The 25,152-nt window shown below is 40.6% G+C and overlaps 1 protein-coding gene across 2 annotated transcripts in view; it reads left to right on the top strand.

Moving 5' to 3' along the window:
- The window catches only part of CNTLN (centlein), a 506,300-nt gene that overhangs the window by 389,154 nt on the left and 91,994 nt on the right, over positions 1-25,152 (top strand). For both annotated transcript variants that reach the window (XM_075316500.1, XM_075316495.1), the window contains exon 20: positions 18,267-18,470. In XM_075316500.1, the coding sequence (XP_075172615.1) occupies positions 18,267-18,470 (204 nt within the window). The remainder of the gene's footprint in view (positions 1-18,266; positions 18,471-25,152) is intronic.

Here is a 25,152-nt window from a genome sequence, read left to right as displayed (position 1 = left end):
AGGATTATGGGGAGGAGACAGTAGGTGGGGTGTAGGTGGGGCGGCAGCTCCGCACGGTGGTGGGGTGGCAGCTCCGCACGGTGGTGGGGCGGCAGCTCCGCACGGTGGTGGGGCGGCAGCTCCGCACGGTGGTGGGGCGGCAGCTCCGCACGGTAATACTACTGACAAACTCCCTTTAAGGGGACCGTGGCCTTTTTTTTTTTTTTTGCTAAAAAGAACCAGATACTGAAACTCATGTCCCATTTACTAAAACTGTCTACATCTTGGTCTCATCTATCTAGAAGACACTTTCCCAGAAGGATTTTGGCTTACTCGCGTTCATTTTGGCAAATTGCAGTCTAGCGTTTTTATGTCTCTGTGACAGCAGTGGGGTCATCCTGAGTCTCCTGCTATAGTTTCATTTTATTCAAATGTCGAAGGATAGTTTGTGCTGACACGGATGAACCCCAGGCTTGCAGATCAGCTTGAATTTCTTTGGCACTTGATTGGGGCTGTTTATTCACTATCTGGATTATCCTGCTTTGCATCCTTTGATCAATTTTTCTTGTCCACGTCTGGAGAGAGTACCTTGAGATAACATTGAGATTGTTAATACTTTTCAACCATTTTGATTCCCAAGTCATTAGAGAGTTCTCTTGTCCTTTTTTTTGTTCTCCATGCTTAGTGTGGCACACACAATTTAAAGATTGAGTCAACTTCTCCCTTTTTTTATCTGGTTTCATGTGTGATTTCTGTATTGCCCACACCTTTTACTTATCACAAGTGAGTTTGTTTCAAGCATGTGATGCTCGTTCAAATTTGTTTACCCAAAATTTTGGAAAGGGACCAACAATTTTGTCTGGCCCATTTTTGGCGTTTTGTGTTTAATTATGTCCAATTTTCCTTTTTTCATTTTTTTTGTGGTGTTCCATTACACACAAAGGAAATAGACGTGTATAACAAAATACGTGTAATTGCAATAACTTTCTTTGATAACTAATTTGCTGGAACAATTTCAGGGGTGGCAACATTTTTAGCCATGACTGTATAAAATTATTTAACCAGTAGTGTTATGGCTGTTAAGGCTCCTTTACATGCTTCAATTAATCGTGCGATCGCATTTGCGATCGCACCCGCCCCCATCGTTTGTGTAGCACAGGCAATTACTTGCCCGTGTCGCACAATGTTTGAACCCCCCGTCACACGTACTTACCTTCCAAACGACCTCGCTGTGGGCGGCGAACATCCACTTCCTGAAGGGGGAGAGACGTTCGGCGTCACAGCGACGTCACACAGCAGCCAACCAATAGATGGGGAGGGGCGGAGATGAGCGGGACGTAAGCATCCCGCCCACCTCCTTCCTTCAGCATTGCCGGCAGACGCAGGTAAGCTGCAGTTCATCGTTCCTGGGGTGTCACACGGAGTGATGTGTGCTGCCTCGGGAGCAATGAACAACCTGACGTTCGATTTTTTGAAAATGAGCGACGTGTCAACGATGAACGAGAAGGTGAGTATTTCTGCTCGTTCATAGCTGTCACACGCTACGATATCACTAACGATGCCGGATGTGCGTCACTTACGACTTGACCCCGCCGACATCTGGTTAGATATATCGTAGCGTGTAAAGCCCGCTTTAGAAGATGGCAGCTCAAAGCAGTTGTTTTTTAGAAAGCTTAGAATTTTTGTTTTAACAACTTAAAAAATAAACAACTATATACAAGTTTGGTCACCATAATTGTGCAGACATGGAGAACCAGGCCATTTTTAATGCACATAATATACACAAAAAATAATGCAAAATGGGATTTTGCCCCTTTAGAAATAACAAGAAATTCTAGACTGAACGGTTTCCCATAGATTAGATTGTAAAAAGTGCTTTATGCCCATTTTCAGCACTAAGTTCCCTGTTTTTGCTGGAATAATTTATTTTAGATTGTCTTTTACGTTTGGCATACAGATCTCTGATCTAAGCGTTGTAAGACAGACTGGTATTGTTATCATTTTGAACATACTTGAAGAAGCCTCTATTAATTGCATCTCATATTTAAGGTGACCTGGTAATAGTGCTGCCCATTTCAATTGTCATGTCTATCATGAACAAAACATCACAGAGGCACTCATCTATACTAGACAACTGCGTTTAAAATGTTAAAATCTATGTATTTGATAGGTGATTAGCAGTAATTAGGAAGGATCACATCAATAAGTTGTCAACGTCAGATTGTTTAAGATAACTGTTCAATGCCAGTAGTTAAGGATTTTTTTTTTTTTTCGGGTTTGACACTTAAGTATGACATGAAATGCTAATTTAACTTTTTATTTCTCCTTATTATGCATGCTCTGTATTATTGTGTCATTCATATGCTGTACTGACAGAGTGCAAAGGGTGTTAAAATAGTGCTGTTAAGTCAAAAGAGAATTAATCTACCAATGTCCAATTAGTCAGAGGGTTCTTAATGGTCTATAGAGTGTGCTTAATTCTAACAAGTAGTTATCTTGTTGCTTGGAACTTTTTTATATCATCATTGCTTAAAGGGATTGACCAGACTCAGAACAAAAGTCTGCGGTTACTCTGTGACTGCAGATGGATACAAAGTTTCAATGTGCTATCACAATTCCCCAGTATTCTTGTTGCCGCATGTATGTGGTCTCATGCCAAGTAGTCTCATCCGGGTTCTTACATTTCTCTTCTATTGAGAAAAGTTGAAATGCATCTAGTCAGCACGTGACCACAAGTATGGAGATCACATACATGCAGTAAGGTGATTGCCCACATCGGAGGCATCTCAGAATCATGACTGTGTGTAGTGCATAGAGTGGCTGTAAAGTTTTGTTCAGAGTCCAGACATCCATGTTTACATTTTTCAGAAGATGACTGCACTATACTAATGCATTGATTTCACATAGTGCAGACATTTAATGAGAAGGTATATAAGCCACAATGCCAAACTGACATTTTATATTTAAAGTAGATGTCTTTAAAACTCCCAAATCTATTTTTAGATTTACCCAAAACAACAATAAAAGAGGGGAGAGCCATCACTGCTTGAGAATGGTAATGCAACAAATAAAAAGTGTAAATTCACAATTATTCCAACTGTACTATAATGCAAAATGAGATTTTTCGCAAACAATTGATACATTTTTTGAGCCACCCCTGCCACGTCACAGCAAATCTCAATAGGGGGGTCCTACTCTATATTTTAAATTTTCATTGTGCCATGCGGCCTCCTAAATACATTAAAAGCAGAATCATATTGAAGGAACCATATACCTGTAACATTCAGATCCTCTCTCATATTGAAAAGACAGTCAGCTGCGAATAAATGTAGCCCAGGTCCAAGCATGTGCAGTAGATACCACACCAGGACAGTTTCAGAACTGGCCCTCACAGTGCCTGACCAGCAGCCACGAATGAAAGCGGAGCAGGCCCAAGCATATGGTGCTTAATTAACAATGCCTGTGGAAAAGGGTGAGGTGGCTGAGTGTGAACAGCCACCAAAATTTATTTTGATAGAAACAGAAGAAATATGCAAACTAAAGCCAGGCGTGCACGGCATGACGGGAGTCAGCCACCAAAACAATAGGTAACAATAACAGTGGGAGAGCCCGCACTGCTTGAGAATGGCATGCAACAAATAAAAAGTGTAAATTCACAATTATTCAAGCCTGGTTTTGGTTTGCATATTCCTTCTGTTTCTATCAAAATTAATTTTGGTGGCTGTTCACACTCAGCCATCTCACCACAGGCATTGTTAATTAAGCACCATTTACTTGGCCCTGTTCCGCCTTCATTCATGGCTGCTGGTCAGGCACTGTGAGGGCCAGTTCTGACATTGTGCATGCTGGGACCTGGACTGCCTTTATTTGCAGCTGCCTGTCTGCAACGTGAGAGCACTTCTGAATGTTACAAGTATATGGTTCCTTCAATATGGTTTTGCTTTTAATGTATTTAGGAGGCTGCATGGCACAATGAAAATTTAAAATATTGAGTAGGGCCCCCCTATTGAGATTTGCCATGATGTGGCAGGGGTGGCTCAAACAATTAATCGATTGTTTGCTTTAATAATACACCAAATACACTGCCCCTGTCCATAATACACCCTCTACACTGCCCCATGTATAATATCCCCCCAAACACACTGCCTCTCTGTATAACATACCTACACACAATGCTCCTATGTATAATATCCCCACACGCACACTGCTCCTCTGTATAATATTCCCCCCACACACACTGCTCCTCTGTATATCCCTCCCACACATAGAGCTCCTCTGTATAATATCTCTCCCACACACACTGCTTATCTGTATAATATCTCCCCACACACTGCCCGTCTGTATAATATCCCCCACACACACTGCTCCTCTGTATAATATCCCCCCACACACTGCTCCTCTATATAATCTCCCCCTTACACACACTGCTTCTCTATATAATATCCTCCCACACACTGCTCCTTTGTATATCCCCCACGCACACTGCTCCTCTGTACAATATCCCCTCACATACACTGCTCCTCTGTATAATACCCCTGCTCCTCTGTATAATATCCCCCACACACTGCCCCTCTGTATAATATCCCACACACACACACTGCCCCTCTGAATAATATCCCCCACACACTGCTCTTCTGTATAATATCCCCCCACGCACACTTGTCCTCTGTATAATATCCCCCCAAACACACTGCCTCTCTGTATAACATACCTACACACAATGCCCTGTGTATGATATCCCCACATGCACACTGCTCCTCTGTATAATATTCCCCACACACACACTGCTCCTCTGTATATCTCTCCCACACATAGAGCTCCTCTGTATAATATCTCTCTCACACACACTGCTTATCTGTATAATATCCCACACACACACACACACACACTGCCCCTCTGTATAATATCCCCCACACACTGCTCTTCTGTATAATATCCCCCCACGTACACTTTTCCTCTGTATAATATCCCACACACACACACTGCCCCTCTATATAGTTTCCCCCTTACACACACTGCTCCTCTGTATAATATCCCCCACACACTGCTCCTCTGTATAATATCCCCTGCTCCTCTGTATAATATCACCCCACACACTGGTCCTCTATATAATATCCCCCCACACACTGCCCCTCTGTATAATATCCCACACACACTGCCCCTCTGTATAATATCCCCCACACACTGCTCTTCTGTATAATATCCCCCCACTCACACTTGTCCTCTGTATAATATCCCCCCCACTCACACACTGCCCCTCTGTATAATTCCCCCACACACATACTGCCCCTCTGTATAATATTCCCCACACAGAAACTACTATTCCCCACGCATGCTGCCTCTCTTTATATATCCTCACAAACACACTACTCTTCTGTATACTATCCCACATACACACACATATTACTCCTCTGTATAATATTCTCCTGATATATTTGTCCCCATCCTGGGCCCTTCCTGGTATGTATGTCCCCATCCTGGTTTATTGTCCCCTTCTTAGTATATATATCTTCCTCCTGGTATATATGTCACGATCCTGGGACCCTCCTGGGATATACACTACAGTTCAAAAGTGTGGGGTCACACAGACAATTTTGTCTTTTCCATGAAAAATCATACTTTTATGTATAAAATGAGTTGCATAATGAATAGAAAATATAGTCCATACATTGACTAGGTTAGAAATAATGATTTTTACTTGAAGTAATAATTTTCTCCTTCAAACTTTGCTTTCGTCAAAGAATGCTCCCTTTGCAGCATTTACAGCTTTGCAGACCTGTGCCATTCTAGCTGGTAATTTGCTGAAGTAATCTGGAAATATTTCACCCCATGCTTCCAGAAGCCCCTCCCACAAGTTGGATTGGCTTGATAGGCACTTTTTGCGTACCATACGGTCAAGCTACTCCCACAACAGCTCAATTAGGTTGAGATCTGGTGACTGGGCTGGCCACTCCATTACTGATAGAATACCAGCTGTCTGCTTCTTCCCTAAATAGTTAATGCATAATTTGGAGGTGTGCTTTGGGTCATTGTCCTGTTGTAGGATGAAATTGGCTCCAATCAAGCGCTGTCCACAGGGTATGGCATGGCGTTGCAAAATGGATTGATAGCTTTCCTTATTCAGAATCCTTTTATTGTACAAATCTCCCACTTTACCAGCAGCAAAGCAACCCCAGACCATCAAATTACCTCCACCATGCTTGACAGATAGCGTCAGGCACTCTTCTAGCATCTTTTCAGTAGTTCTGCATCTCACAAATGTTCTGTGTGCTCTAAACACCTCAAACTTGGATTCGCTTGTTCATAACACTTTTTTCTAATCTTCCCATCTGTCCAATGTTTGTGTTCTTTTGCCCATATTAATCTTTTCTTTTTATTAGCCAGTCTCAGATATAGTTTTTTCTTTGCAACTCTGTCCTGAAGGCCAACATCCCGAAGTCGCCTCTTCACTGTAGACTTTGGCACTGGCATTTTGTTAGTACTATAAAGAAACTGCCAGTTGAGGACCTGTTACGCGTCAGTTTCTCAAACTAGAGACTCTAATGTACTTGTCTTTTTGCTCATTTGTGTAGCAGAGCCTCCCACTTCTCTTTCTTCTCTGATTACAGCCTATTTGTGCTCTCCTCTGAAGGGAGTGTAGTACACACCGTTGTAGGAAATCTTCAGTTTCTTTGCAGTTTCTCGCATAGAATATCCTTTATTTATAAGAACAAGAATAGACTGTCAAGTTTCACATGAAAGTTTTCTTTTTCTGGCCATTTTGAGAGTTTAATGGAACCAACAAATTGTGATGCTGCAGATTCTCAACTAGCTCAAAGGAAGGTCAGTTCAGTTTTATAGCTTCTCTAATCAGCAAAACTGTTTTCAGCTGTGCTAACATATCATATATATACACACACACATATACATACACATTTTATATATACATATATATATATATATATATATATATATATATATATATATACACATTTATATCCACCCTCCTGGGCACATTCTGGTATAATGTCGTCCCTATCCCGGTTTTTGTCCTCTTTTTTGGTAAATATGCCCGCCTTCTTGTATGCATCCCCTTCTAGGGCCTCTCCTTTTATATTTGTCTTCTGCAAAAAGAAAAAAAAAACATTTTACTCATCCTCCCTGACTCCCATGTTCGCAGCATGCTTTCTGAGCCGCCATGCATTTAGGCTGAATGTGCACCCTCTAACCTGCGTCCAGCTAAAAGCAAGGCAGGGGCTGGGGACTGTGGGTCCCCACCCTGGCGATCTTTAGCTCTTGGAGTGCCAACTTGTCCCTGCTGGATGCCGCATCCTCACCACCTCTGCGGTGCCCGCAGCACTGTGATGAGGTGCAGGGTGATGACCCCATTATGCTGGGCTACGGAATGATGCGCAGCCTCCCTGCTCTGCTCCACTTGCCTTGCTTCCGGCCACATAGAAAATTTGCATGCGATGCCCTAGAAGAGCATTGCATGCACCATAGTCATATGTAGTGGCTGAAGTGACACTGCTGGTTCCCTCTGCTGCAGCTGTGACTGGGGCTCGGTGAAGAGGGGGGCCTGGCCGGCCCGGGGCTTATTAAAGCTAAGTAATTATCCCTTGCACGGCTGGGCTTCCCCTCTTCACCGGGCCCCTTGCACCAGTCATGGTTGTAATGCCCTGATGGCGGCCCTGACCATGGGGACTGCCAGCTGTGCCCTCAGGTGAACTCACTGATGTCACTGCTCACCGCTGCAGTTTCGTCAGTGTTTCTCTGACACTGCAGTACTCGATCACACTTTCTAATGTTACCACGCACTGCGACCTTAGATGTAGCAGGGCCAGGATTGTCGTAGAATGTCGTGTCTATGGATTATAAATATTGGGGGAGCGGGACTTCACTCCGTTTTTTAAAATTATTTATTTAAATAATTTTAAAAAAGCTGCATGGGCTCCCTTTTATTTTGATACACAACCAACATAAAGCACACAACTGGGGGGCTGCATCCTCCAGCTGTCTCCTTTTTCTGTCTATCTGTCTGTCTCCGTATCAGTCTCTCTGTCTCTACAGTCAGGGCCTGAAATATTTGGACAGTGACACAAGTTTTGTTATTTTAACTGTTTACAAAAACATGTTCAGAAATACAATTATATATATAATATGGGCTGAAAGTGCACACTCCCAGCTGCAATATGAGAGTTTTCACATCCAAATCGGAGAAAGAGTTTAGGAATCATAGCTCTGTAATGCATAGCCTCCTCTTTTTCAAGGGACCAAAAGTAATTGGACAAGGGACTCTAAGGGCTGCAATTAACTCTGAAGGCGTCTCCCTCGTTAACCTGTAATCAATGAAGTAGTTAAAAGGTCTGGGGTTGATTACAGGTGTGTGGTTTTGCATTTGGAAGCTGTTGCTGTGACCAGACATGCGGTCTAAGGAACTCTCAATTGAGGTGAAGCAGAACATCCTGAGGCTGAAAAAAAAGAAAAAATCCATCAGAGAGATAGCAGACATGCTTGGAGTAGCAAAATCAACAGTCGGGTACATTCTGAGAAAAAAGGAATTGACTGGTGAGCTTGGGAACTCAAAAAGGCCTGGGCGTCCACGGATGACAACAGTGGTGGATGATCGCTGCATACTTTCTTTGGTGAAGAAGAACCCGTTCACAACATCAACTGAAGTCCAGAACACTCTCAGTGAAGTAGGTTTATCTGTCTCTAAGTCAACAGTAAAGAGAAGACTCCATTAAAGTAAATACAAAGGGTTCACATCTAGATGGAAACCATTCATCAATTCCAAAAATAGACAGGCCAGAGTTAAATTTGCTGAAAAACACCTCATGAAGCCAGCTCAGTTCTGGAAAAGTATTCTATGGACAGATGAGACAAAGATCAACCTGTACCAGAATGATGGGAAGAAAAAAGTTTGGAGAAGAAAGGGAACGGCACATGATCCAAGGCACACCACATCCTCTGTAAAACATGGTGGAGGCAACGTGATGGCATGGGCATGCATGGCTTTCAATGGCACTGGGTCACTTGTGTTTACTGATGACATAAAAGCAGACAAGAGTAGCCGGATGAATTCTGAAGTGTACCGGGATATACTTTCAGCCCAGATTCAGCCAAATGCCGCAAAGTTGATCGGACGGCGCTTCATAGTACAGATGGACAATGACCCCAAGCATACAGCCAAAGCTACCCAGGAGTTCATGAGTGCAAAAAAGTGGAACATTCTGCAATGGCCAAGTCAATCACCAGATCTTAACACAATTGAGCATGCATTTCACTTGCTCAAATCCAGACTTAAGACAGAAAGACCCACAAACAAGCAAGACCTGAAGGCTGCGGCTGTAAAGGCCTGGCAAAGCATTAAGAAGGAGGAAACCCAGCGTTTGGTGATGTCCATGGGTTCCAGACTTAAGGCAGTGATTGCCTCCAAAGGATTCGCAACAAACTATTGAAAATAAAAATATTTTGTTTGGGTTTGGTTTATTTGTCCAATTACTTTTGACCTCCTAAAATGTGGAGTGTTTGTAAAGAAATGTGTACAATTCCTACAATTTCTATCAGATATTTTTGTTCAAACCTTCAAATTAAACGTTACAATCTGCACTTGAATTCTGTTGTAGAGATTTCATTTCAAATCCAATGTGGTGGCATGCAGAGCCCAACTCGCGAAAATTGTGTCACTGTTCAAATATTTCTGGACCTAACTGTATCTCTGTGTCTGTCTGTGTCTGTGTGTCTCTATATCTGTGTCTTTCTGTCTCTATCTCTGTGTATGTCTGTCTTTCTATCTCTGTGTCTGTCTGTCTGTCTCTCTCCGCCTTTCTCTTTGCTCATCTGTATCTTTGACCTGTCTGTCTCTTTGGCCCGTCTGTCTTTGTCTGTCTATCTGTCTCTCTGTCTGTCTCTAGCTCTCTCTCTTTCCCCGGCTGTAACTTTCTGTCTCTTTCCCCATCTGTGTCTGTCTCTTTTCCCGTTTGTCTCTGTCCCTTTTCCCGTCTGTCTCGTTCCCCATCTGTCTCTGTCTCTTTCCCTATCTCTTTCCCTGTCTGTCTCTTTCCCTGTTTCTGTCTCTCTCTTTCCCTGTCTGCCTGTGTCTTTCCCAGTCTGCCTGTCTTTTTCCATGTTTGTCTGTGCCTGTCTGCCTTTGTCTCTTTGACAGTCTGTCTCTCTCTCTATCTCTTTCACTGTCTGTCTCTTTCCCTGTCTGTGCCTTTCTTCCTCTGTCTCTTTGACTGTCTGTCTCTCTCTGTCTCTTTCCCTGTCTGCTTCTTACTTTGTCTGTGCCTATGTCTGTCTATCTCTTTCCCTGTCTGTATCTCTCTATCTTTTTCCCTATCTGCCTGTCTATTTCCCTGTGTGTTTGTGTCTCTCTGTCTGCCTTTGTCTGTCTCTTTCCCCGTTCTGCCGGTCTATTTCCCTGTGTGTTTGTGTCTCTGTCTGCCTCTGTCTGTCTCTTTGACTGTCTTTTCTGTCTCTTTCCCTATCTGCCTGTCTATTTCCCTGTGTGTTTGTGTCTCTCTGTCTGCCTCTGTCTGTCTCTTTGACTGTCTGTCTCTCTCTGTCTCTTTCCCTGTCTGCCTGTCTATTTCCCTGTGTGTTTGTGTCTCTCTGTCTGTCTCTTTGACTGTCCGTCTCTTACTCTTTCTGTGCCTATGTCTGTCTGTCTGTCTGTCTCTTCCTGTCCCTCTCTATCTGTCTCCCCACCGATATCATATTACCTCACACATAAGCTTCTTATACTATGAATGTCTTTTGTTCCTATGGCAACCAATCAGAGCTGCTATTAATAACTCGCAGCTCCATTGACTTTAACGGAGGCAGGTTTTTTAGAGAGTAGCTGTAAAGCGCGGGGTTAAATTTTCCTGTCTATGACGTTCCCTGAGTCACATGGGGTGTCTGTGAAAAACTTTGTGATTGTAAATGCGACGGTGCATATTCCTTTGGCGGACACACACACACACACAAACACTCAGCTATATATATTAGATTTTTAGACTCTACTTCCGGGACCCAGACAGCTACTGTGAGGGCAACCAATCACAGATGCCAGCGTCTGAGTGCAACCAATTACAGACGCTGTCGGAGGGGGTTGGGTGGGGGAAGCAGTGAATATGCATGAGATCTAATAAGCAGACCCAGAAACTATGTAAATGCTGTTAATATAATTGTGCTTAATCCCCATTTTGATTCCTTTTCCAACCCCCTAACCTTTACTAACACCATTTTGTAACACACAAGTTTGGGTATTTTAGACTTATATGGGGTTTGGGGCTCAAGTTCGGGTTCTAGTCTGGACCCGAACTCGTGTTTTTTTTGCTTCGTTTTTTCTTTAAGTCCAGCCGGACCTGTCGATCCTGAACATCTGTTGGCTTGCCCATTTCTAATCAATATGTCACACCTACCCACAAAACTGCAGCTCAGCATGCAAAAACAAGTTCTCACATAGCTCCATCAATGGAAAATGCATAAAGTCATGGGTCTCACAAAAAATGTCGAAATAAGCAAATTTATTTTTATCAGAAATAGCAGACTATTTTTCACTACATAATAATGATAATAATAAAGAAACTATAAACGTTTGGTATCGCCGTCATTGTACTGACTTGAAGAATCATGTTGTATTTTTCCTGCGCAATGAACTCCTTTCACTGAAAAACAGTGGCAGAATTGGAGGGGTTTTTTACAATTTCATCCTACTTTGAATTTGGTAAAATCAGTGGTGTCATTCAAAACTTCAGCTCAACCTGAAAAGGGGAAAAAAAAACCTTATATGCCTAGGTCTACAAAGAAATGAAAAAGGTACTGCTTTTGAAAGAAGGTGAGGAAAAAACTTAACATAAAAATGAAAAATAAGCCGGCCCCGAAGGGTTTAAGGGGTGTCCAGTCCATGAAAGTAATAATTCGACAGGCTTTATTTTTGTCAAATTCTGTTCAATGAATCCAAGAAAAGTAGCCTTTAATCATAGAAGTGTGTACCAAAAATATTATGATTATTGTAGCAGGATTGCTCAAAGACAACAAATTAACAATTTCTCTTTTAATAACTGACACAGTGTCATTGATTTATTTAGTCTTAGGTGCTGGAGTATAGCTCCAGCTTTACATTACCCTGTTTAGCCACATTTATGGTGGAAAACACAATGCCCCAATGGGAAATACGGGCATGAAAACTTCAAAAGTCACAAAATATTCGCACAATTATAAATTGTGCAAAAATGTTGCAACTTTTCTAAGTAGTTCTGGTGAAATAGCTTTGATGAATCTGATTCACATTATGTATATCCAACATTTCAAACTAATCATAATGCCCTTGTAATAGACACTCTCCTCATACTAATTACAGTGTTGTCTACAAAACCCCATTTCAGAGACAATTGTGGTGTCTCAAAAACTGAGGAGCTGCAAAATTGAGGCACTACTACTAGACTAGTGTCAATAAAACAGCCACCCTGTAATAAGAACACAACAGCATTGGCAGAAGGAATGGCCTACAATCCACCACAGCAGAGACCCATACTCTTAATAAAGGGTGCATAATGAGACATTCTGCTTATTATCTAAAAGCAATTTCATATTTCTACTTTAGTATCAAGTGTATTGCCCTCTAATGTACAGTATATGGAATCTTCAGCAATATTATATGATGAGAGATCCCTTCCAGCACTCAGTGTAGCCATGTCAATTGAGCCTGCGTTAACAGTAATTAGCAGTTTGTAGCCATTTTCATTACATTTCTAATAAAGTAGTCCCTAAACACCGCATTTGTGCCAATGAATCTGAAACTCTTTGGCTGCTACATAAGTTGGTAAGTCCTACTCAGTGGAGATAAACAACCAGCATCTGTTATTGTATCACTTTCCAGCTTGGCTTTTACCTTTTAAGTACATTAATCCCCAGTCAAGGTTATATAGAATGAGGTTCACCATCCACGATGTGTACACATGAGATGAAACACAAAACATAACCAAAGATCAGCCAACGAAATATTATCCACAACAGCTGCTCTTTTTATTCCTCCTTTACAAGACCTACAGAATAGAGCACTATACAATATTTCTTTATAAAAGACCCCAGAAATGTATATTTGGTAGTGTTCTAATAATAGGATGTATGTGAAGAACATGGAACATATGTGATTGTCGAAATTACTATTATTGTTTTCGACCACAAAATTTAAGGAATTTTTTCTTAATCATTAATCCCCTATGAACTGGATAGCAGATACTTGACAGTCACGAGGAAGGCTGACTATCGGGACTCCCAGCCACAAGCTTGCAAGTTCTGGTGATCCATGGGGGACGCAACATTAAGTGAATAGATGATAAATTCTTCAGGCTGGAATACCATTTTCATGAGAAAACAGTGTATTACTTTGGTTTTCTACTTGTTGTTTATTACTCTAAAAACCACATGATGTAACCAAGACTATAAATGGGGAATGTATGTGCCTTTTGTACATCCAATTATAAAGTCTACATCCAAGATATTTGATTCTCGATTGTGACAGATATAGTGACACACTACAACAGTTGAGGGCCAATTGGAAGCCTTTTGCTGAAGTCTGTCAAGGAGGTCCTGTCTTGTTGGTACCTAAAAGGAACTGCTTGGCTTCTTCTACAGGGCCACCATGTCTTCATTCTCCTTTAACAGCGTTCAACCTGGAAGAGGCAAAGTTCTATTCAGTCCCTTTTTCCCTGACATTATGTTCTCTGATCCTGAGGCTCGGAAGTGATGTCACATGGGGACGTTCCTATGATAAATGTTCATATATGGACAGTGACATCACCAAAACGTCCAGATATACTGCACACATAGCCTAAAAATAGATACATTTTTTTTTTCTAAATTGGACTCCATTAGATAAAATAATATTCTATGTTGCGCTTTATTTAGTATTTATTGACATTTACTAGCCGGACAGAGGCCAAAAGCCCACGCCTGCATTTCATCTGGCAATTGAGCTGTATGAACACGTTTAGCAACCACATTGACAGTTTTCTCACAGTATATGCTAAATGTAGTGCAAAAAAAACAGGATAGTGGTATTATGTAAATGCTAAATAACATCAGTTATGTTCATTTATTGCCTTTGTATATGGTTTTGAAAAAAACATTGAATGTGTAAAGTATTATGACATGCTATTACTCCTTTACTAAAATGATAATAGTAGATTTGGGGGAATAATAATTTTAAGTATTTTTTTTTTCCACTTAAAAAAATAATATACAACAGGAATTGAAAATGTGAGCATCCATGTCTGTATAGTACCAGTTACTCCAGTCTACTGGGAAATCACATTGCTATAGTAGGAGCATCAGAGGTTAATGTGTTTTGCAGGAAGCTTTGAACTGTATTTGTAAGCTGCACAGAATGACCCACAGGTGGCAGATACTTATCTGCATATACTAGAAGTGCAGACTGTCAGTCTATACACTCCAATGTCTAATATGTGTCTAAGAAACAGGAAAATAGTTGGTTAGCATTTTTCTGTATAACTGATGGAATAACGACATTGTGCTGCTGGTGAAATCTTATATTATTTAGCTGTTACAGTTGGCATTTAAACAAGTATGAACACTCCTTTAAAAGGAGACTTGCCCAAAACAATATGAAAGTAGGTTTGGGGTTGTTTTCTGTGTTTTTACTTAAGCGATATATTTTAATGTTGCACTTCCAAATGTGTCCTACTTTGATTTGTTGAAGTTGTAGGATTGTATAGACCAGAGGTCTCAAACATGCAGACCCGTGGACTCCGTGACGCTTGCAGCCGTGCCCTCAGTAGTCAGCTCTTTATTGCGTTTGAATGAACTGCTGGCGCCACACAGAGCTCTCTGTAAAACTATACCTAAGGCAACTACCGGCCAATCACAGACCAGCAGCTGACGTAGTGAATTGTCATCACGAGCTAGACTCTGAATGGCCTGCGGCTGCCATGGGTTTAGTGCGGCAGAGAGCTCTGCACGGCGCCAGCAGTTCATTCACATGAAACAAAGCGGGGACTTCTGCGGGCACCAGCCGCGATCGTCATGGGGTCCACTGGCCTGTGGGCCATAAGAAGCAGGGAAGAGTACAACAAGGACAGGTGAGAAGAATCTTTTTTTTTTTTTATGTGTATATGAAGAACAGCATATAAGGGGAAATTACTACAGGATGGGACATTACTATAAGATGGGCACAAAGATGGACACATTACTACAAGGACACCAGGATAGGTTTATTACTACAAAGAGACCAAGACCAGTATTGGCACATTACTAGAGGATGGGGACCAGGATGAGCACATTACTACAAGAAGGGGACCAGGATAGGATATATTACTGCAGGATCCTCAACCCCATGGAAAAATTACTACAAGATGTTGGCCAAAATTACTATATGGTGCCAATTGTAAAACCATATTTCTTTCAAAAAGGGGTTAAAAAAGTAAAGAAAATCAAAATATAGCAAGGAAATTTATATTTATCATCAAAATTGCTTTTTATATATATATATATATATATATAAAATCTAGAATAAACAAAAAAGTGCATGTTATCACCACATCCATAGCGATTGAAGCTATAAAATTGTACCATAACTCATACGATGAATGACATTTAAAAACAACAATAAAAAGAGAGTGATAAATTAAAAACAAGTGATCCTAAGGTGTATAGAAAAAATTATATGGTGTTGCAAAAATGTTACTTTGTCCTGCAAAGAATGAGGCCACTCACATACATTTTCTATCTATGTGCTGCCCATATACCCAGCCGAACTAGACCTTATCCAGACGACTATATACAACAATATCTAAATCTTACTTTACTTAAAAACTCATCCAGCCTTTGGATACAAGTCTGCAGTGATTCTGTGTGACTACAGACTTGTGAATCCTCGCACTGTGCACTGCGCACGCTGTCAGGATTCTTTGGCATCAGGCGCAGGCGGAGGCATGATCACAAGTGCTTGATTTGCATAGATGCGGCTGTGTGCTGACTAGACGTGTGCAGCCTCACTAAATACAATTGAGTGAAATGAGTGAGGCCGGATATATCTAGTTGAAATGTGTCTACAACTATGCAAATCACATACTTGCAGTCACCTGAGCACCCGCTCCTGACATCAGGGAATCATGACTGTGCGCAGGGAGGATTCACAAGTCTACAGTCATGTAGCTGCACTACAGACTTGAATCCTGAGGCAGGACAACCCCTTTTAAATGGTGTAATATATTTTTGAATGACACTGTCTTGACAATAAAGGAACATAACATTTAGACATATTATGCACAATCCATTCTATGGCTGTAGTAATCTCTAGTTTAGCAACACTCTGTCCAACATTCTTCACTTATTTATATATTATATTTAGATTTATATATATATTGTTATACTTTAAGAGATTAAAAGACCAAAGAAAGAAAATATACTTTTAATTTCAGTATGGACTTTTACCACAAGTAGTAATGCTCAGATCATGCTTGATCTGTCCGGTGAGACTTAGGCTTTATCAATTTGATGAGGCTCCAGTAGAGACATTTTGAGAAGCCCCGTTGTAGATTGTACTTTTTTGCCATGTGTGTCATTATACCTTTGATTGAAGAAAAAAAAATAGATATACAGTCATGGCTGAAAGTGTTGGCACTCTTGAAATTGTTCCAGAAAATGAAGTATTTCTCCCAGAAAATCATTCCAATTACACGTTTTGTTATACGTGTTTGTCTAATTGTCTCCAGAATTTACCTAATTTTAGTAAATTAATTCCACTTCTGTGTAAATTATTGTCCATATAACTGTAGATGTTCTGTGAAGACCTCAAATATTTCTTTGAGAACATGAGAGACTAAGCAGCATTATGAAAAACAAGGAACACAACAGACAGGTCATGGATAAAGTTGTAGAAAATAGTAAAGCAGGGTTAGGCTATAAAATGAAAATAGCACAAGTTCTGAACATCTCACAGCATTGTTCAATCTACCATCCAAACATGGAAGGAGTATTGTACAACTGCAAGCCTATCAAGACATGGCCATCCACCTAGACTGACATCCCTAGAAAGGAAACCACTAATACGAGAAACAGCCAAGAGACCCATGGTAACTCTGGTGGAGCTGCAGAGATCCACAACTAAGGTTTGAGTATACTCCACAAATCTGAGTATCAGGAAGAAAGCCATTTTTGAAAGAAATCTATAGGAATTACCATTTACAGTTTGCAAAAAAACATGTAGGGGACACAGCTCTAGTAGTGCTGTTGTCAGATGAGACCAAAGCAGAACATTTTGGTCTGAATGCAAAATGCTGTATGTGGCAGAAAACTAACATTGCACATCATCCTGAAAACACCATCCCCTTATTCAAACATGGTGGCAGCATCATGCTCTTTGGAGGCTTTTCTTCAGCAGGGACAGAGGAGCTGGTTGGATTTGAAGGAAAAGATGGATGGAGCTAAAATCAGAGCAATCCTCTAGGAAAATCTCTGAGAGGCTGCAAAAGACTTGACAATGGGGCATAGAGTCAACTTATAGCAGGACAATGTCCCTAAATTTACTGCCAGAGCTACAATGGAATGGTTTCAATCAAATCATATTTATGTTTCAATGGCCCAAAGTCCAGACCTAAATACCATTGAGAATTTGCAACAAGACTTGAAAATTGCAGTTCACAGATGCCTCCATCCAGTCTTGTGGCACTAGAGCTATTTTGTAAAGAAGAATGGGCAAACCTTTCAGCCTTTAGATGTGCAAAGCTGGAAAAGACATACCCCAAATGACTTAATTGCAGTTATTGCAGTGAAAAGTGATCCTACAAAGTATTGAATCAGGGGGACCGAATACAAATGCACATCACAATTTTCAGATTTGTATTTTTCACATATTTAGAAAACACTGTATTATTTCATATGCACTTCACAAATACTTGCTACTCTGTGTTAGTATGTAACATAAAATACAGTGACTTTGTGAGTGTAACATGAAAAATATGGAAAAGCTCATAGGGTAGGAATACATTTTTCAAGGCAATGTGTGTGTGTATATATATATACAGTATATATATATATATATATATATGTATGTATGTATGTGTGTGTGTATATTTATATATATATATATATATATATATATATATATATATATTATGCTATTTGCTGATCATTTCATGTCGTTAAGTATCAATGTATTTGTCCCTTCTATATTGTCCTTGTATTATTTATAAAAATAATGGAACCGTAAGAATTGAGGTTTCTTATAACCTATTGCATACTGCGATGAAATGTAATAATTTTAAAGACTCAATTTGTTTCCTTTCCAACCATAGAAGTTGTGTTCAAATGTATCTGATGTTCAGCGGGAGAAAGAAAATTTGGAGCTAACAATAGAGCAGATGACCCAACAGCTGGCCCAAGCCAAAAGGTCACTGGAAATGGTGAGCCCTGTGTCCTTGGATCAACCTGTAGTAATTCCATTAACACCCTCTAAAACCTCAGATGTGGAAGTGAAACAACTCCAAAGCAAATTAAAGGTAAAACTGAGGATTATGTTACAAAGTAGCTTGTACCCGATTATTGTCTTAGCATTGCATCCCTTATTGACAGTAATGTTGAGTGTAACGTCTCTCAATATTGCTGATCTGTGTTCTCACTTGTTTTGCTATCTTAGGGTATGTACACACACAAAAGTTTTGTTTCTTAAGCAAAAAATGCATCCTCAGCCGAAAAAAAGCGCATCAAAAAACACGTGCGTTTTTGCCGCGTTTTCGGTGCGTTTTTGCACCTGCATTTTTTTAACCAATGGCAAAACACAGGGAAAAACACAGAAAAGAAGTGACATGCTGTTTCTTTTTTGTGCACAAAAACTGCAAGGAAAAAAGAAGCAACATGTGCACAGCCTTTTTGAAATTTCATAGTCTTTGCTGGGGAAGGACTGCATGCAGTTTAGAACAATAAACTGCACCCAAAAATGCAGCAAAAAGGCAGTGTGCACTCAGGGCCTTAGCCCATAATGGCTTCAAACAGACTATGTATTAGCTTGCTTTGTACAAATCCACTACTTTCACACTTAACAAGATTGTGTTTTGGAAGAAAAATCATATTTGTTCCGTGGGGAAGTCAAGGAGGATACTTTATAAAGAGACAGAATGAACTTCTACCTTTAAGAAGCAGTTCATGACCATAGTAGCAAGAAGGGAAATTAGGCTCAGGAGGGCGGATTTTCTGGTTACAGGACTCGTGGAGCTCTGGCTACCATGTGATCTATGATCTCGAGTCATGCCAGTTTCTTAAAGAGCTCCTTACTGACACTGCTAAGCAGAAGTACAAGCTTTGCAGGACAGATGAGAACAATGGGAAAGAGAGCTGATGTGAAGGGAGAAATTGGACAGAAGCTCATACATGTGTTGGGGTCATTAGTAAGGGTGAAGTTTTGATCTAGTATTTTCTTCTTCTTTTCTTTCTGCAAAAGCTTTCAGGTTTCAGATTCTTTCATGTCTAGTTTTGATCTTGAGTTAGCTCATTGATTGTTCCAACACACATGATCCCTGTTACTTTTGTCCCTTTAAACATCTGTTCTCGTTCTTATTAAAGCATCTGCAGTCTTTTACTTCTATCTATGAATAGTGCCAGAATGCCCCAACAGTGTAGTCAGAGTACATGTCAGACTGCTGAAGATCATTTATTCATGTAATTACCATAGATGTATTAAAAAGCCATGGTCAGATGGCAACCTTATTGTCACTGCTGCGGCACAATGCTCTGTCTCACATTCATGTTATAAAATGAATATTCCTTAGAGCTCCGTATAAATGAAATGATTGAACTGTAGGACATGAAACATTTTAAAAATGGACAGACACAAAAATGATGCAGTATAAGCTGGGACTGCCTCTGTAGAATGATTTCTCACAATTGTTTTTTTACATTCCTTATTGTGTGTGTATATATATATATATATAATATACAGTGGCGAAAATAACTATTTGATACACTGCCAATTTTGCAAGTTTTCCCACTTAAAAGAATGGAGAGTAAAGATGAGTGAATGCGAGGTTCGCTGTTCATACCAAACACAGACTTTTCCCAAAAAACAGAGTTCATGTTCGGAGTCAGTGCTCAGCCCAGTGAGGGTAACAGCAGCATGATCGGATGTAGTATGTACCAAAGAAAAAGAACAGACCTGAATTGCCCAATTAGTGACTTCCATTGGGGTTCAGATCAAGTCCAGGTCCAAAACCAAACTTTACAAGTGCATCTTAATAAATTAGAATATCATCAAAACGTTTTAGTAATTCAATACAAAAAGGAAACATATATAGAGTCATTACAAAAGAGTGATCTATTTCAAGTGTTTACTTTTGTTAATGTTGATGATTATGGCTTACAGCCAATGAAAATTGAAAAGTCATTATCTCAGAAAATTAGAATAATTACCACAAAACACCTGCAAGGCTTCCTAAGCGTTTAAAATGGTCCCTTAGTGTTGTTCAGTAGGCTACACAATTATGGGGAAGAGTGCTGACTTGACAGATGTCCAGAAGGCAGTCATTGACACACTCCACAAGGAGGGTAAGCCTGAAAAGGTCATTGCTAAAGAAGCTGGCTGTTCACAGATTCCAGTATCCAAGCATATTAATAGGAAGTTGAGTGGAAAGAAAAAGTGTGGTAGAAAAGGTGCACAAGCAATCGAGATAACCGCAGCCTTGATAGGATTAAGAAAAGGCCATTCAAAAATTTGGACTGCTATTAGAGTCAGTACTTCAAGAGTCACCACACACAGACGTATCCACGACATGGGCTACAACTGTCACATTCCTTGTGTCAAGCCACTCATGACTTGTGTGAAGTTTCCACAATCAGTGATGGTTTGGGGAGCTATGTCATCTGCTGGTGTATGTGCACTGTGTTTTATCAAAACCAAAGTCAGTGCAGCCATCTACCAGGGAATTTTAGGGCACTTCATGCTTCCCTCTGCAGACAAACTTTTTAGAGATGGAAATTTAATTTTCCAGCAGTACTTGGCACCTCTCCACACTGCTAAAAGTACCAATACCTGGTTTAATAACCACAGTATCACTGTGCTTGATTGACCAGCAAACTCGCCTGACCTAAACCCCATAGAAAAACTATGGGATATTGTCAAGAGCAAGAGAAGTGACACCAGACTCAACAATGCAGTTGAGCTGAAGGGTACTATGAAAGCAACCTGGGCTTCCATAACACCTCAGCAGTGTCACAGGCGGTTCGCCACCATGCTACGCCACATTGATGCAGTAATTCATGCAAAAGGAGCCCAGACCAACTATTAAGTGAATTTACTGTACATTATTTTCAGTAGGCCAACATTTCTGAGTTTAAAGTCATTTTTTCAATTGGTCTTATATAATATAATATTCAAATTTTCTTCAATAATGACTTATGGGTTTTCATTGGCTGTAAGCCATAATCATCAACATTACCAGAAATAAACACTTGAAATATATCACTCTGTGTGTAATGACTCTATATAATATATGAGTTTCCCTTTTAGAATTGAATTATTAAAACAAATTAAGTTTTTGATGATATTCTAATTTATTGAGATGTACTTGTATATAAGGTCCAGCTGAACCCGCCAAATCAAATTTCCACGGGTTTGCTTTTCTCTAATGGAAAAGTCTGTACTTTTTATTGTAGGTATACTTCAACTGTGACAGAATTCCTAAAAGAATCCAGAAAATCACATTGTATAATTTTAAAATAATTAATTTACATTTTATTGCATAAAATAAGTATTTGATCACCTACCAACCAGCGAGAATACTGACACTCACAGACCTGTTATGTTTTCTTTAAGACGCCCTCCTACTATGAACTCATTACCCGTATTAATTGCACCTGCTTGAACTCATTACCTTTATGAAAGACAGCTGTCCACACACACAATCACACTCCAACTTCTCCACCATGGCCAAGACCAAAGAGCTGTTTTAGGACACCAGGGATAAAATTTTAGACCTGCACAAGGCTGAGATGGGCTACTTGACAATAGGCAAGCAGCTTAGTGAGAAGGCAACAACTGTTGGCACAATTATATAAGGAAATGGAAGAAACTGAAGATGGCTGTCAAGCTTACTCGGTCTGGGGCTACATGCAAGATTTCGCCTCGTGAGGTAACAATGATTCTGAGAAAGGTCAGGAATCGGTCAAAACTACACGGGAGGACATGGTCAAAGACCCGAATAGAGCTGGGCCACAGTCTCAAAGATTACAGTTAGTAACACACTATGCTGACATGAATTAAAAGTCTGCAGGGCACACAAGGTCACTCTGCTTATGCTAGGACATATTCAGGTCCGTTTGACGTTCACCAATGACCATCTGGATGATCCAGAGGAGGCATGAGGTCAGATGAGACCAAAATAAAACTAAATGGTATCAACTCCGCTTGCCATGTTTGGAGGAAGAAGGATGAGTACAACCCCAAGAACACTGTGCCAACTGTGAAGCATGGGGGTGGACACATCATACTTTGGGGGTGCAAAGGGGACAGGATTAGTGCACTCTATTGAAGGGAGGATGGATAGGGTCATGTATCATGAGATTTTGGCAAACAACCTCCTTCCCTAAGTAAATGCCCCATCACACATAGAGATAAATCTTTGGCAGATCTGTGGTTGCAGTGAAATCATGGACATATTGTTCCATTTGTACACAGCCACAAACCTGGCACTGATTGTCCACAATTTCACTGCAACCACATCTGCCGCAGATTTATCTCTGTGTGTGACAGGGCTTTAAGTCTTGCCAGTCTTCAGTCCTCTTTAGAGGGAGATGAAACTCATTGTTGCCCAATGACAGCCCCAAAACCTGAAAGATCTGGAGACAATCTGTATGGAGGAGTGGGTAAAAATCCCTGCTGCAGTGTGTGCAAACTTGGTCAAGAACTACAGGAAACGTCTGACCTCTGTAATTGCAAACAAAGGTTTCTGTACCAAATATTATATTTTCTATTGTATCAAATACTTATTTTATTCAATAAAATGCAAATTAATTATATAAAAATCATACAATGTGATTTTCTTGATTTTTGTGGGGATTCTGTCTGTCACAGTTCAAGTGTACCTACGATAAAAAAGACAGACTTCTCCATTCTTTGTAGGTGGGAAAATTTATTTTCCTCACTGTATATGAAGAACAATGCAGGAATCCTAAAAAAATACACATTCATTGGCTAATCTAAGAGGTATGAAAGTGTACAAAAGTATACATTGTTCTCTTTCTGCAAGTATATCTTACATTTATTAGAACATTTTTTGTTTTCTATTCAGGATCTTGTCAAGGAGAGTTGGCCCCAAAGAAAAAAAATCTAAATGGGGCAGCTTTAATGTGCTGGTTCATACTGTCACTATAAAATCACCAACGCTTACCTAGCACTGCACCCTTCAATCTGCATGGCAGCAAAAATCACCCCCATAGACTTCCCCAGCCTGTATAAATATGATGACACTTTAGACGGAATTCAATTATGGGTATACACCAGTTGTCTACCAGGGAAAACAAACACAAATTATGATGCAAGTTATATTTGCAACTTGACGGCATTCACATTTATTCACCTGCTTACCTATTCTTGAGATCTGGGCTGTATTGCTGGTCACCCTAGTTTGGATGCATCTTTCATCTCTGCCCACCTCCGCTGATCATGAAGTGTGGAATAATATGAAACCTACTTCAATAGCATCTCCTGAGTATATGGGCATTACTAGTTAGGTCAGTCACTTCGGGGCTGCATGTCTTTACTAGAAAGCCTGAGACTCTTTTCACATGTCCAATTGTCATCCATTTGTAATGGATCCGATATTGGAAAAAAAACCCTGGATCCTGTACTAGTGTTCTGGGTATCTGCAATGCTAAAAAAAAGAAAAACACTCTATTAACGGTTGACATGGCAGATAATCATCCATTATGATCTATTTCTAGTAAACTTAAATGTTAAAAAAATAACACAGATCCTGTTGCTATCTGCTTTTTAAGGCCTTAAGGTGGCTTTACACACTACGATATCGCTAAAGCGATCTCGTTGGGGTCACGGAATTTGTGACGCACATCTGGCCGCTTTAGCGATGTCATTGTGTGTGACACCTATGAGCGATTTTGAATCGTCGCAGAAACATTCAAAATCGCTCATCGATGACATCACCCCCTATTCCCAATTATCGTTGCTGGTGCTTGGACGATGTAGTTCGTCGTTCCTGCGGCACCACGTATCGCTATGTGTGACACCGCAGGAACGAGGAACCTCTCCTTACCTGCGGCCGCACGCAATGAGGAAGGAAGGAGGTGGGCGGGATGTTACGACCTGCTCATCTCCGCCCCTCCACTTTGATTGGGCGGCCGCTTAGTGACGTCGCTGTGATGCCGAACGAACCGCCCCCTTAGAAATGAGGCGGTTTGCCGGTCACAGCGACGTCGCTAGGCAGGTAAGTAGTGTGACGGGTCAGCGCGATTTTGTGCGCTACGGGCAGCGATTTGCCTGTGTTGCACAAACGATCGGGGCGGGTACGCACGCTAGCGATATCGGTAACGATATCGCAGCGTGTAAAGCGGCCCTTACTCTCACTAGCGTATAAATAATTGCTCCAACCGACAATCATCCAGAAAAGTGGGATGAGCGTCATTAATACTATAACTACTCTATGTAATTTTAAGTTAGTTGTTATAATTAATAATGCATTCTTATATAAAAAGATAGACAAAATGATAGATAATATAAAGATATTAGATATTCGATCGATAGATAGATATCCTACACATATCTAATTTCCCAACCCCTTACAAATACACTCGCACCCTTTAGTGCCTTTCATGTGGCACTAAAGGTTAATTAAGCTTGTTTAACCTAATAAAAAAAAGACATGGGTTCCCTCCCTATTTTTGATAACCAGGAAAAGTAAAGCAGACAGCTGCAGGCTGATATTGTGAGGCTGGGAAAGTCCATAGTTATTGGGCCCTTCACAGGCTAGGAATTCCAGCCCGCAGCTGCCCCAGAAGTGGTGCATTACGTTAGATGCTCCAATTTTGGCTCTTTGCCTCCGGTCTTCCTGATTACCTTGGTGCATTGGCAATCGAGGTAATGGTTTTTGAGGTTGATGTCATCTGTGAATTTTCCCAAAACACAGCTGGCATCAAGCCCTAGTGTTAGTAATTTAGAGGTGTTTTTCAGACACCCCA

This window comes from Anomaloglossus baeobatrachus, chromosome 1 (genome assembly GCF_048569485.1).
Source record: "Anomaloglossus baeobatrachus isolate aAnoBae1 chromosome 1, aAnoBae1.hap1, whole genome shotgun sequence".
Classification (NCBI taxonomy): domain Eukaryota; kingdom Metazoa; phylum Chordata; class Amphibia; order Anura; family Aromobatidae; genus Anomaloglossus; species Anomaloglossus baeobatrachus.
The sequence above is the reverse complement of the archived record's forward strand: the minus strand, read 5'-3'. Positions and strand labels throughout refer to the sequence as shown.